Source organism: Mesoplodon bidens, assembly GCF_964165515.1.
Source record: "Mesoplodon bidens genome assembly, chromosome: 17".
In the NCBI taxonomy this organism is placed as follows: Eukaryota; Metazoa; Chordata; class Mammalia; order Artiodactyla; family Ziphiidae; genus Mesoplodon; species Mesoplodon bidens.
The window spans coordinates 11,676,476-11,689,500 of NC_138174.1; the positions used below are offsets into that span (position 1 = coordinate 11,676,476).

The window sequence follows — 13,025 nt, forward strand, 5'->3', positions numbered from 1 at the left end:
ACGCGTGACTGATCCCTCTGTTTGAAATCATCTTCCCTCAGATGTCCTTACAGTTCACTTCCTCATTGTAGTCCTTAATTGTCACAAACTCAAGGAAGCCTTCTCTGACTTCCTCCTCTAAATTAGCAATCCCCTCTCCATCCATTCACACCTCTTAGCTTTCTTTCCTGTCTTTCTGCTTTCCTTAGCATTTACCACCTTCAGACAGACTCTCTTACTAATTACTAATTAGTAGTTTCTCCCCACTACAACGTACACTTTCCGACAGGGATTTTGGTTTCACGTAGTCACTGCTGTGATCCTCGGGTCTAGAATAGTGTTTGGCACATAGCAGATGGTCAGTCAATATTTGTTGAATGAATGAATGAATGAATGAATGAATCTCCCACCCCCACCCTCACTTCCTGACATTTCTTTTCTTCCTTCTTGTGACCAACACATCTTTCCCATTGCTTAAATAATCAGCCAATAAATATTTATTAAATATTTATCATTTAATACTGAGTTAGGAACTATAGGGAATGTAAAAGAAGCATTAGGTATAGTCCCTAAGTTCCAAATGCTTGGATTCTAATTGAGAATATAGTATGGCATGTTTGAAACAATTAAGTGTTAATTGGTAATAACCCCATTCCCTTTGTCTAGCACTTTACAATTTATATGCAAATTGATTTTCACAAGTAAATCTGTATACATTATTTACTACATTAAACAGGAGGGTACTGATGGTAAGTGTCATAGAAATTCATAGAAGACTTTGTAGACTCTGAGCTGGAGAACTCAGGAAACAGACATTGGACTTGAGTGAGGATGGCTGGGACATGAAGAGGAAGCAGGAGGATGAAATGCTTTCATGTTAAGGTGAAAGGAGCAACAAAGGTTCAGAGGTCATACCAGCTACTAATGGTCCGGGGGCTGTAAACTGTGCTGCTGGAGCCAAGAATTTGTATCTAGAAGCCCAAAGAAATCACGGGGGAGGGTCGGATCAGGGTTTGAAAGTCCTTGGGGGTCAGGTAAAGTTTACACTGAATGTGTTAGGCTAGAAGGAACCTAGGAAGATTTGAAATTGAGGATGACAGTAAGAGCATGATGGTTTCAGAAGTCTGTTCCACCAGTAGGGTGCAAGCCCCCGAGTAGAGGAGGAGGTCAAAGTCTATTGCAGTAGCCCACGTGGAGAGCAATGGGAGCTAAGACTAGGATGGTGCTAGTGGGAATGGAAAATAATCCACTATATTATACACCCAGGAAGCAATCAAGTAAGAGAATAATTTAAGCCCCCCAAAATAAACATTTAAAACAACTATGTTACCTTTATTTAAAATAATTAAATTTTTTACTGGGTAATAGCTATAATTTCAATTTAATCATGAAGAGAAGCCAGTACAGACACTACAGAAGAAGTAGCAATGTGATTTTCTAATTGTCCACTGGAATATATGCAACTCTATTTGGAGAATTTTTTCAATATCAGAAGCAGATTTTTGAGGCCACAAGAGAAAGGGCTTGGAAATGTTCTTGGTCTGGTCTAGAAGGAGAGAGAGAAATGCAGTATTCTTAAATAGAAGAATTCTGGAGAAAACAAAATTCTCTCCTCACAGTTCATTCCACTAGCCTAGTTTCCTTTTTCATAAGTTTCTGAGCTGCTTTGTCCTAAACCCCTTAGAGAAAGACTTCTCTACATTCTAATACCCATGGGACAATATTGAAATTAGATACTAGGTAACTATTATTCATCTAAGAGATATCCTCTCTGGTTTAAATCTCACTGTTTATTTCCTTCCTCCCAGATCCCCAGGGTAGAATTATGGATTGGGAATTGGTTTATCTAGGCTTAAAGCAATTGCTTCTGCTTTTAGGTATGCAAGGAGAGGGTAAAGCAAGCTATTAAGACCATTATAACCCTAATAGCTTAGTAATCAAGTATTTCTTTCTATTTTTCAGTTGTGAGTGTTTGCAGTAAAATCTTGTTTCAAAGTCCAAAATAGGATTGTGCATGAAAACATAGTTCTAGAAAGAACAAATAAGCAGATAGCATGCATTTACTAATACATTAATAATGTTTAGAATACAGTTAAGTCTCAGTGTCAGGTTTCAGCTTTAGATAGGTCTTTATGCTTTAATTATGTGAAATCTAAAATTCAATTCTTAGATATGCATTTGATTTAGAACCAGATTTAGCTTTTAAATGTTATAACTGGATTTTCTTTGTTTTCTGCAGTGACTAGCAAGACAGTCTCTGTAAGACTATCTGTTTAATCTACTACTTTATTGTTCCTTTGTCATTTAATTTTATAACCCCCCCAAAAAAAACCTGAGGTGAAATTATTTTTTGATTGTTTGTTTGTTTGTTGATTCACTCTGCTACCTAACATATAGAATAGAATAGGATAACTGTAGACATAGAAATTTTTTAAATTTAATTAAAGATTATTATAGATAGTCATGAACTAATAAGTTTTAAAACTGAGATGAAGTGGATAAATATCTAGAAAAATATAAAACATCAAAATTGACACCGGAAGACTTATAAGCCTTAAAGAAATTTAAGTAGTAAGTCTTCCCAGCCCTCCAAATATCCAAGGCCATATTATTTTACAGGTGAATTCTACCAAATTTTCAAGAGATAAGGAATTCATTTCTTTTGCAAGTTATCCAGAAAACATAATAACCATCCAGCTCATTTTAGGCGGCTACTGTGATCTTGATTCCAGAGTAGAGGGAAGTAAAGGAAAAAAGAAATAAAGCCATTTCAAGTATGGATATAAATACAAAAACTGTAAATAAAATGCTATCTAACAACCCAACCATTTGTTAAATACATGGTGTGTGTGTGTGTGTGTGTGTGTGTGTGTGTGTCTTGACCCTTTTAAGATCAGGAAAAAGACAGTGATGTTCCATGTCACCACTGTTGTTTAATATAGTTCTCAAGGTTGAGAACAATTATATAAGAAAAATAAAGAAGTTAACTAGTAAGAGTTGACAGGAACACAATCAACTTATAAAAATCAATAGCATTTTTCTACATCATTAATAATGGGGTTTAAAATATAATTTTTTAAATATTATAGTTGCATCAAAGCTTATGAACTACCTGGGAATTAACTTAAGCAAGAATACCCATGTCCTTTATGGTGAAAATATTAATTTTTAAATCTAATATGGTACATAGAAAATGATCTGTATAAATAAAGAGACATTCTGAGACCTTAGATGGGAAAACCTAATATCAATTTCCCCAAATTAATCTATAAATTTATTGGAATCCCAATCAAAATTATTTTGATGTATCTATACACTTATTATAAAAGTTATAGGGAAGAATAAAGGTCCACAAATAGCTGAGTTGACTCTCAAACGAATAAATCTGCCAGATACTAAGATATATAAGAAATAAAGATAACAATACAAATAAAAGGTGCAAAGATCTGGAGACACACACACATATCTAGATAGATGATAGATAAGGAGGTAGGTAGGTAGGTAGATAGATAGCAGAGAAAGAAAGCAGAAAGAAGGGAGGAAGGGAAAGGGGAGGAGGGAAGGAAGGAATGAATGAATGAATGAAAGAAGGGAGGAAGGATTGTATTGCTTTTTCTAGGTAGATTATTATATTATCTGTAAACAATACCAGTTTTATATCTTTGTTTCAAGCATATATTCACACACTTAAGATGACAGCACACATCACTCAGGAAAGGTGTGTTTGTTTAATAGACGGTATTAGATAAACTGACTTACTATATTAACAAAAATTATACTGGATCTCTATCTAATACCACATATGAGTGAAAGTGGATTCTAGATAAGGACCAGTATATGAAAAGTAAAACCATAAATATAAAGCTGACACATCAAAATACAGAAAGTTATCTTTGTTATTTTAAACCAAAATCCCAAAAACGTAACAAAACTTTTTTTGATTATCTCAAAATTAAGAATTTCTCTTCAACCAAGAGTGACATGGATAAATTTAACAGACATGTGACATTTGGGAGAATGCATTTGCAATGTTTAAAACCAACAAACAACTATCTAAAATATATAAAGAACTTCTGCAAAGTAACAACGTAAAAGACAGGAACCTCCAGAAAAGAATGGACAAAGAACATGAACAGGAAGTACACTGAAGAGGAAACCCACATGGCCAACAAGCATATTAAAAGGCTGTCAAATTCCTCAGTAATCAGAGGAAAACATATTAGAACAACAATGGGATATTGTTTTGTATCTGTTACACAGGCTAATATTAAAGGCTGGGATAATACCAGTTGTCAATGGAGATGTGGCCATGTAGAAACTTTCAGGCACTGCTGGAGGGAGGGGGACAGGGGCAGCCAGTCTGCACTGATGACTCAGACTCAGTTTACGTGCATCTAGTGCAGGGACATATCAGTCCTACTCCAGATTATATGCCCCAAAGAAATTCTCACAAAGAGCCAAACAGGGATGCAAAAGTGGACATTCATCTCAGCATGGTGTCATGGCGAGTTAGAGGCAGTCTAGCGCTCATTACTGCGGGAGTTCTGAGCAGCCACTGGAAGCAGTAGACTACGTACCTATACACAGGTAGATCCTAAAAAGCAAGGCTAAGTGAAGAAAGTAAGAAACAAAATGAAATCTGTAACCCTAGTCCATTTTTATACATCAAAAATACATACACACAGAAATACATTACATGAGTAGTGTTTTATAAAAACACGTGTAAACAAAAGGAGAAACATTAAACAAATTATAGGCATTGCCCATGGCAGAGGAAAATGAAAGTTGGTGGTTGGAGATAATAAATAAATGTTTTAAAACTCAAATTAGTGAAAGATGATCATTCCTTCCAACCCTCATCATTGCATTAGGCATTTAGTTCAGTAACTGTTTTATTCGAATGGAATAAATTTCATTGACCCTTTCTTTCCAAATATGTCTAGTGGTATCTATAAGATTGATTTGAAATGGTTGCTGCTGAGCTGATTATGTGATTATGTTGGTAAGATCTTCCTTTAAATAATATTTCTGATTTCACTACTATTTTGAATTCCAGTGAACAGACTTGGGCAATAGCGACTCTGTAATGAACTGCCATTTATTCATTTTTTTCATCCTTTCGTTTATTGTACCATGCACTGAAAGCATTACTAAATAATTACCAACTTCTCATTTATACAAATTGACCAAACCAATATGATAGATTTAATCAGTATAGAATTTTAACCAACATCTCTTTTGTATTTTAGTCCCTTTTCCTGTGTTCTAGTCCAAACTATTATGTCAAGACCAGTGAGATACAGAGTATAGGAATTCTGTTTAGTTTTAGTATGAAAACTATCCTTTTATAAAATCTAACTATTTATATTTCTGGATGAGAAACATCCACAATAACTGGTGTAAATAAAATACCAAAAATTTTGAAAGGAATAGATAAAAAGGGAGTTCGAGGGGAGTAAGTTACTAGTTAAATGTCATCACAGGAAAAGTTTAAAATTATCATTCAGATATTTTGTAGATTAAAAAAATGAAATATTGATATAATTATCAGAGGGTTAATTTGAGACCATTTATTGATTAAGTGAATCCAAGCTGGTTTCAGCACCTTAGAAATCAAGGTCATGCAGCCAAAGAATGACTTCATTCACATATTTAGTTACAGCTGTAATTTCAAAAATTGTTTTCTACAGCTTTGCATAGTTGAAATTTAAGAAGCTAGCTCTACAGCTTTTTCCTCATGCTGCTGAAATCAGTGTGTCCTTAAAATCAATAAGAAATTGATGATGAATGAGTGCAGGAGGTGAGAGGCACAGTGAGCTACACTGTCACTGTCACTGCTCATACCACAGGTGTGACCAGAACTCCTTGCCTACCTGCCAGGGCCCCTCTAGGAGGTTTATGATGGCTTCTTAGGAACTGAAAAGGTCTCTTTTCTTCTGACTCTTTATGGAGGTTTCGTATGGTCACTGACTCTCAGTAATTTCCATTCATTTCCCACTGGCTAGCAAACACCTAAAATTATCCATTGGTTCCTAAACAGTGTAATAGCGGAGTTCATTCATAACAGAAGGAAGGCATTCCCTTTTAGTAGTGTTAGAGGTAAATTTGAAGACTTCAGGCAGGAAAATAAGTACGTATCAAAGTTTCTAATAAAATTGTTTAGCTTCAAACTAATATTTAAAAATTAAAAATGAAATTGTTGTAAATGGCATTAAAACAGGCATTTCAAATTACTTTTAAACATGAATGTGTCTTTTTAAGAAATCTATTTAACATTAAAATTCACATCACGTATACAGTTAAGCCAAGAGAACATTAAGTATTTTAGAAAGAAAATTTTCTTTTAGGTCTATGTTTTATTAGAGGTTGTATTTTGTCACTCCTCAGAATAGGTCTTAATATGTACAGATAAAATACAGGAATGCAAAGAATGTGTTCTACTTATTTATATAGAATATTTCAAAGTAAGAAAAAGGGAAATTTGCATGGTGTCTTATTTCTGTCTTGACTGATTTCAGGCCCTGGAAAGTGAATTTGTTTCTTGCCAACTCCATCAGTGGATTGACCTTATATTTGGCTACAAGCAGCGAGGACCAGAAGCAGTCCGGGCTCTAAATGTTTTTCACTACTTAACCTATGAAGGCTCTGTGAACCTGGACAGTATCACTGACCCTGTACTGAGGGAGGTAGGTAATAAGTTGAATATTGTTATGAAAATTTCTGTCATCCCTTCAGCACAAACGTGGCTTTGCATCTCTTTCTGTATAAATTTCCTTTCAATGAAATTTTTAGAAAACATACATTTCAGGTTCTTGACAAATGTGGAAAAGTGAGTGTTATATGTCAAAAACAAGTAATGAGACCACCATGTAGTTCCTTTTTTTTTTTTTTTGTGGTACACGGGCCTCTCACTGTTGTGGCCTCTCCCGTTGTGGAGCACAGGCTCCGGACGCGCAGGCTCAGCGGCCACGGCTCACAGGCCCAGCCGCTCCACAGCATGTGGGATCCCCCCGGACCGGGGCATGAACCCGCGTCCCCTGCATCGGCAGGCGGACCCTCAACCACTGCGCCACCAGGGAAGCCGTAGTTCCTTTTTGAAATGCAGATATGTACAATGCACTTCAATATTCCTATTTTGTTTGTTTTACTTCAGCATCTTCATTAAAATGCTTAATGCCTTATGTGTATTATTAATTAATGAAACCTAGTTGAGTATTTAAATATGAATAGTTCACATTAAAATAATCTACCAGTATCTATTTTTTAATAAAAGCAGAATTACAGCCTTCTAGACAGAATACTTAAAAAATGCATCAATAAAAAATAGATAAGGTTACAGTATTTTATTCCTGTATGTTCTCAAAAATGCATCCGTAAAATAGATGAGGTTATAGTATTTTATCCCTGTGTGTTCTCAAAAATGCATCAATAAAATAGATGAGGTTATAGTATCTTATTCCTGTGTGTTCTCACCCTGAAATTTTATAGCTAACATTTGGGAATTATATACTATAGTATGTGTATAATTATTTTTTATGAAAATATTCATAAAATATATTATTTAAATCATTTCCACGTTGCACAAAATTATTTCAGATAGGTGAAAAAAGTGAAGATGCAACAGCTGCTAGATGAGTCTTGCTTCAAGGAAGCTGTATCCCATTCTTCCATTCTACCAGATATCTGCCATCTGCTTTATACAAAACAAGTAATCACTTCTCCATTTCCAGTCAGTGGAATGCTTTTTTATTTTTTTAGTTTTAATTTTAGAGGTGGAAAACTCATAGATTTGGGAAATAAAGCTCTAAAAGAAAAATTTGCATCCATAAAGTTATTTCCTATAGACGTCTATAAAAACAAAATGACTCCATTTGTATGGCTTCAAGCAGAGAAGAGGAAAGGGAAGAGAAGAGCCTCATGATCATTGATCATTGGACCCTTAGGGCTAAATATTTGGAGAACACATTGCAAGCATATTATTAGGTGCATTGTTATACCATGTTGTGTGCACAAGGAAATGGGATTATTGCCTGAAGCTGGAAGAAAGAGACAGGGACAGAGGATGAATGAATGAGAGAGGAGCCAGATATTATAAAATTAGTTGGTGAAATAAGGGATTTTCTCTACAAAATCATGTGATTAGTTTGTACACAACTTGGGATTCTAATTCTGAGCTTAATTATTCTCTTAACAATACACCTTTGTTTAACACATGGCCCAGTTTTATAAACGTCTTACCAACTATATTCTCCTTTCAAAACCAATACCTTTAGAATCAGATAAAAAAGAAAATAATTGGAATAGCTTATCCTTTTATTCCAAGACCAACTCCAAATGGTTTTTGGACTTTTAAATATCATAGACACTTTTGCTCCTGAATATTTTAGCATACATTTTTGTCCATTATAACATGCTGTCCTTATAAAGAAAGTTACAAGTTAATCCTCTTGGGCAAAATAAAAATATTTTAAGCATATTGTACATAATGAAAGTGCAAGGCAGCATTAAAGTTGACTGAAAATAGCAGATCTTTCATATCTAAATGACAGTAAATAAAGAGATAAGTGAGAGAATAGAAAGAAAATGGAATTAGGATTGAGACTTTCTTTACTCGGATATAGTGTTTATTACTCGAATCTTATAAAAATACCTGCTTCTACAAAATAGCACACCATTGCTTTGGACAGTGATAAAAACTATGTATAATTGCCAAACTCTAGAAATTCCTAATGAAACATTACATGAAAATGCATAATTAAAAAATTTTCTGTTGGAGAGGAGCGGTTCAACCACAGTGTTTGTCATTATGTAGGCAATGTGAACAATAATACATTACAGCTCCTGATTACCTCACAGTGATGCAGACTGGGAGTGCCTTGCTCCAGGACTCTCCTTCCAGAATTGCCTTCCAGTATTGCTGAATACTGAGGTTCCATTAGAGAAACTCCCAGAGTCATTCTGTGGCATGTATGTCCTCCCTCCCCAAGCCCCTCACCCATCTCTCTCACCCAGAAACGCTTCTGTCAGTTCTCAGAATACTAGGTGAGGGAGCGCATACCTGGAACGCTGTTACCTTCCTTCCGCCAGGCAGCATGGGCTCAAGCACGTACCAGCAGAGGCATTCACACTGACCCAGTGGCCCTATGTCAATTCAAGATTCCTTAGGAAGATACTTAAGTGGTCCTTAAGACCACTAGGTAACCACTTAGTACATTGTAGACATAACAGATTAAATGACTTTCCAAGGAATATGAGTTAACTGTCCCTCTCCCCACTCCCCACCCTTACCTCCTCTACCCCAAGACTAACATATTTCCATACAAAAAAGTTCTGCATTAACATGTAAGAACCTGCAACGGGTGAGAACCCACTTAAATCCTGTGAGCTTTCTAATGTGGCCAAGTCATTTAATGTCCCTCTTCCTCCATTGCTTTCTCTGCAAAGGAGGAATAGTACAGAACATACGTTTGCCAGCATAGAAGCATCTAGCATCTGTTGTCACAAGAAAGAGCCCTGTGGATAAGGGGAATGAAGTATAACGTAGTCATTATTTGCTGGTCATTTATTCCCCTTTGCATTTACACTCCCCTGTGAGGAGATGCTGTGCAAGGCACAACCGCCTTCCATCAGAACATCAGCGTTGAGCTCCCAGAGGTCTGCTTTGCGGCGCTGTGACTTGAGAGAGTTGCTGTCCACCTAAATGGTCGGACAGAGGCTCTTGGAAAAAATAGTGTTCAAAATGTTAAGCGTTTTATTGAGCTCAGTGCATTCCTTTTATTTGATAATGTTTATCTTAGTATTTTTTAAATGTGAAGAACACTGTAACTCACAAAGATACAAAGGAAGGCTACAGTTATACTAAACTCCAGCTAGCCTAAGGAAGATGATTTTTTAATGCCTTAATCAAACACTGATTTAAAGGAGAAACATTTAATATACAAAAATCTACATATGTCCCTTTTGTAAAAAAACAAACAAACAAACACGCACACACACACACACACACACACACAAATATATATATATATATCCCATAATCTGCGTAGAACTTTGAGCTTTGAAGTTAGTGCTGAAATTTGAGAAATGGCTTGAGGTTATTGATTCATTCTTCCTTGACAGGTGAAATCATGAAGCAGCACTAACCACAGCAATTATGGCATTAAAATGTCAAGAAATTAGAGGTCAGAATAACAGATAATTTTCTTCGCTATGTCAGATTTAAAATTGACATTCTTTGACAGTTTAGGATCTCTGGCTGAGAAAAATATGACAGCTTAACTTATTTTATACTTGTACAGCAGTAATTGATAATAAACTTTATCATGACAGCCTCTGGGCAGAAACATGACAGAACCGTTCTGGTACAAAGCTCTTCGTAATATGTAAACACTAGATCTGTTGGATATTAGATATTATTTAAATTGTCTTAAGTCTTAGCTTTTATCATAATCTTCTAGACACTTTTTTCATAGATGAGCTCATCTGACTATTTGAGCAGTATTTTTTAAGCATGATACTGAATATCTTTCTTATCCATTCTTACATATTAATAAAAATTATGTGATTTGCTTTATATTTCTACTTACCAAATGATGGCCAAGAACTTCATCCAATGACCTGCTTGGGGAATAAGCTATTCTGGTTTGTTAAGTGTCTGGTCCCATGGTTTTCTACCTCCTTGCTACTCAAATATGGTCCATAGACCAACAGTATCAGCATCACCTGGGAACTTGTTAGAACTTCAGACTCTACTCTCAGGCCTCCCTGACCTAGTAAATCAGCACATGCATTTAAGGAAATCCTTGGGTGACTTGTTTGAGACATTACAGTGTAAGAAGCACTGCTCTACTAAAGGTGTGTTAGAATCATCTGGAAAGCTTTTTTCTTTCTTTTTTTTTTTTTTTCTACAAAAGTAGAGAGAATGATACAATGAATCCTCTGGGTGTTCTTATCACCCAGTTTCAAAATTTTTAACTCTTATTTCACCTATATCCTCATCGCCGCCCCCTTTACTATTTTCAAATACACATGCCATATCCATCTAGCCCCATCCACTCTCCTTCCCCCCCTCCTCCATCTAGAGTGTATCTCAGAATATCCAGGGAGAGGGTTCAAACAGGTTTATTTTGAAAAAAATTCTCTAGGAATTTTAAAACAACAGAACACTTACTTAGCTTTAGAGATGATATTCTTCTTCTAAAATAATTTTTTTAATGTAGGGGACTTTTAATGTGCATTTCCATTTTACTAATTTAAACTGTAAGGTTGTCTTTCTATTTCGTTTATGCTTTTGAATTTGTTAAAACTTTCAACTCAGTAAAACTTCCAGTAATTATAGGGAAAATTTTAAGGTAGCTTTAAGAAATCTTTATCAGTCATTTTTTTGGATCATATGTTCTAATCACTTTCCAGAAAACATAAATTTTATCAATTTCTGAGAGTTCCAAAGGCACTAGGAGATTATGCCATAGTTAATAGTTGGTTAGTAGAGATTACAAATTAAATGCCACAACAATTATTTACTGTACTCTTATGATGAGTGAAAAATATTTTATTCTAAAATTGTTTTTAAAAATTACCACTCTTACCGTCATGGATATAATTACTTAGCCTGTCTGCCTCAGAGTATGATTCTGTGGTACCTAGCAATCAATAAAAGATGGTGGAAAGATGGAAATCAGATAATAGGTTATATCACAGCTCCAACATTATTATTTGAATGACATAAATAAGTTACCTTAATGTACCTTTGTTTAACCACCTAAAATATGATAACAGAAATGATATCTACCTCATAGGACTGTATTTGAGGATCATATGAGAAAAGATATGTAAAAATACTTTGTAAAGTATAAAGCACTACCATGGACATTGATTATTACTACCCCAAAACATAATTAAATGAAGTATCTTGAAAGAACTTTTGTTTTAATAATTTATTTCTCTATATCGTCATATCTATAGTCGACACTGCCAAGCTGAAAAATGATTTAAATGACTTCTCTTTGACAGTGAAAGGTATACACATAAGCCTACCATAAAAGGGTGTTTTGCTGGCAAATTATTAGAACATATGGGCAATGCAACATTTATTTATTTATACATATATACTCATTTATCTATTTATGCTGGGAATATCAAAATATTAAATACATTTTAATGTTAACAGTAGTCATAAAAATGTGGTATTTTTAGTCTGATTTTCTGTTACTAATATTTCTTAACCTTAGGCTATATTTTCTTCGTTTATCTCTTTCTTTGATCTGACAGGGATAACAAAGTAGTCCTTTGGATCTGCTATGGTGAAAATATGCCCATAGGAAGTAGAATAGATCACTTCAGTTTTCACTTTATTTTCTTGCTGAAACATTCCTTGCTACTACAGAGAACTGACATGATAGGGCTGTCAAGAACCAACAAGACAGATGTGTCTTTAACCAAAACATCTGCAATGCTGGCTTTCCTAGAAGATGAACTCATAAAATTCCCAAGGAAAAAAATTAACCCACTTTTCATCTTGATGGTGTAAATGAAGGTATTTATAGTGACAACACTGATGGCCTCTACAATCACTGCTTATTCTTTCTGTGAATTTGTTATCCCTCTTTCCTTCCCCCATTTCTGACTTCTTTCTTTGATCTGACAACGGATAACAACACCCCCTCCTGCATCGCTTGAGTGGGTTGTGGCACAATATTGTCTATTTACTGGTGCCATGATGCCTAATTGTCTTCAGATGAGGGAAGTTCGGGGTTCTTCTCCTAGGCAATTATTCTGAGACGTGATGGCAACAAATGATCAACAAAAGGGCTGATAAAGATTTCTTAAACCATATTAATTTTCCCCCCTATAATTACTAGAAATTTTGCTGATTCTTAAACCATCGTAATTTTCCCCCCTATAATTACTAGAAATTTTGCTGAGCTAAAAATGTTAACAAATTCCAAAGCCAAATTAAAATAGAAAGAAAAACCCTACATTTTAAATTATCAGAATGAAAATACACATTAGGTATTATTTACATTTAAAGAATCATTTTGGAAACA

General features: G+C 35.0%; 1 protein-coding gene across 4 annotated transcripts in view; it reads left to right on the top strand.

Moving 5' to 3' along the window:
• Positions 1–13,025, top strand: part of NBEA (neurobeachin) — a 613,622-nt gene that overhangs the window by 565,936 nt on the left and 34,661 nt on the right. For all 4 annotated transcript variants that reach the window (XM_081214387.1, XM_081214388.1, XM_081214389.1 and 1 more), the window contains one exon: positions 6,498–6,665. In XM_081214387.1, the coding sequence (XP_081070513.1) occupies positions 6,498–6,665 (168 nt within the window). The remainder of the gene's footprint in view (positions 1–6,497; positions 6,666–13,025) is intronic.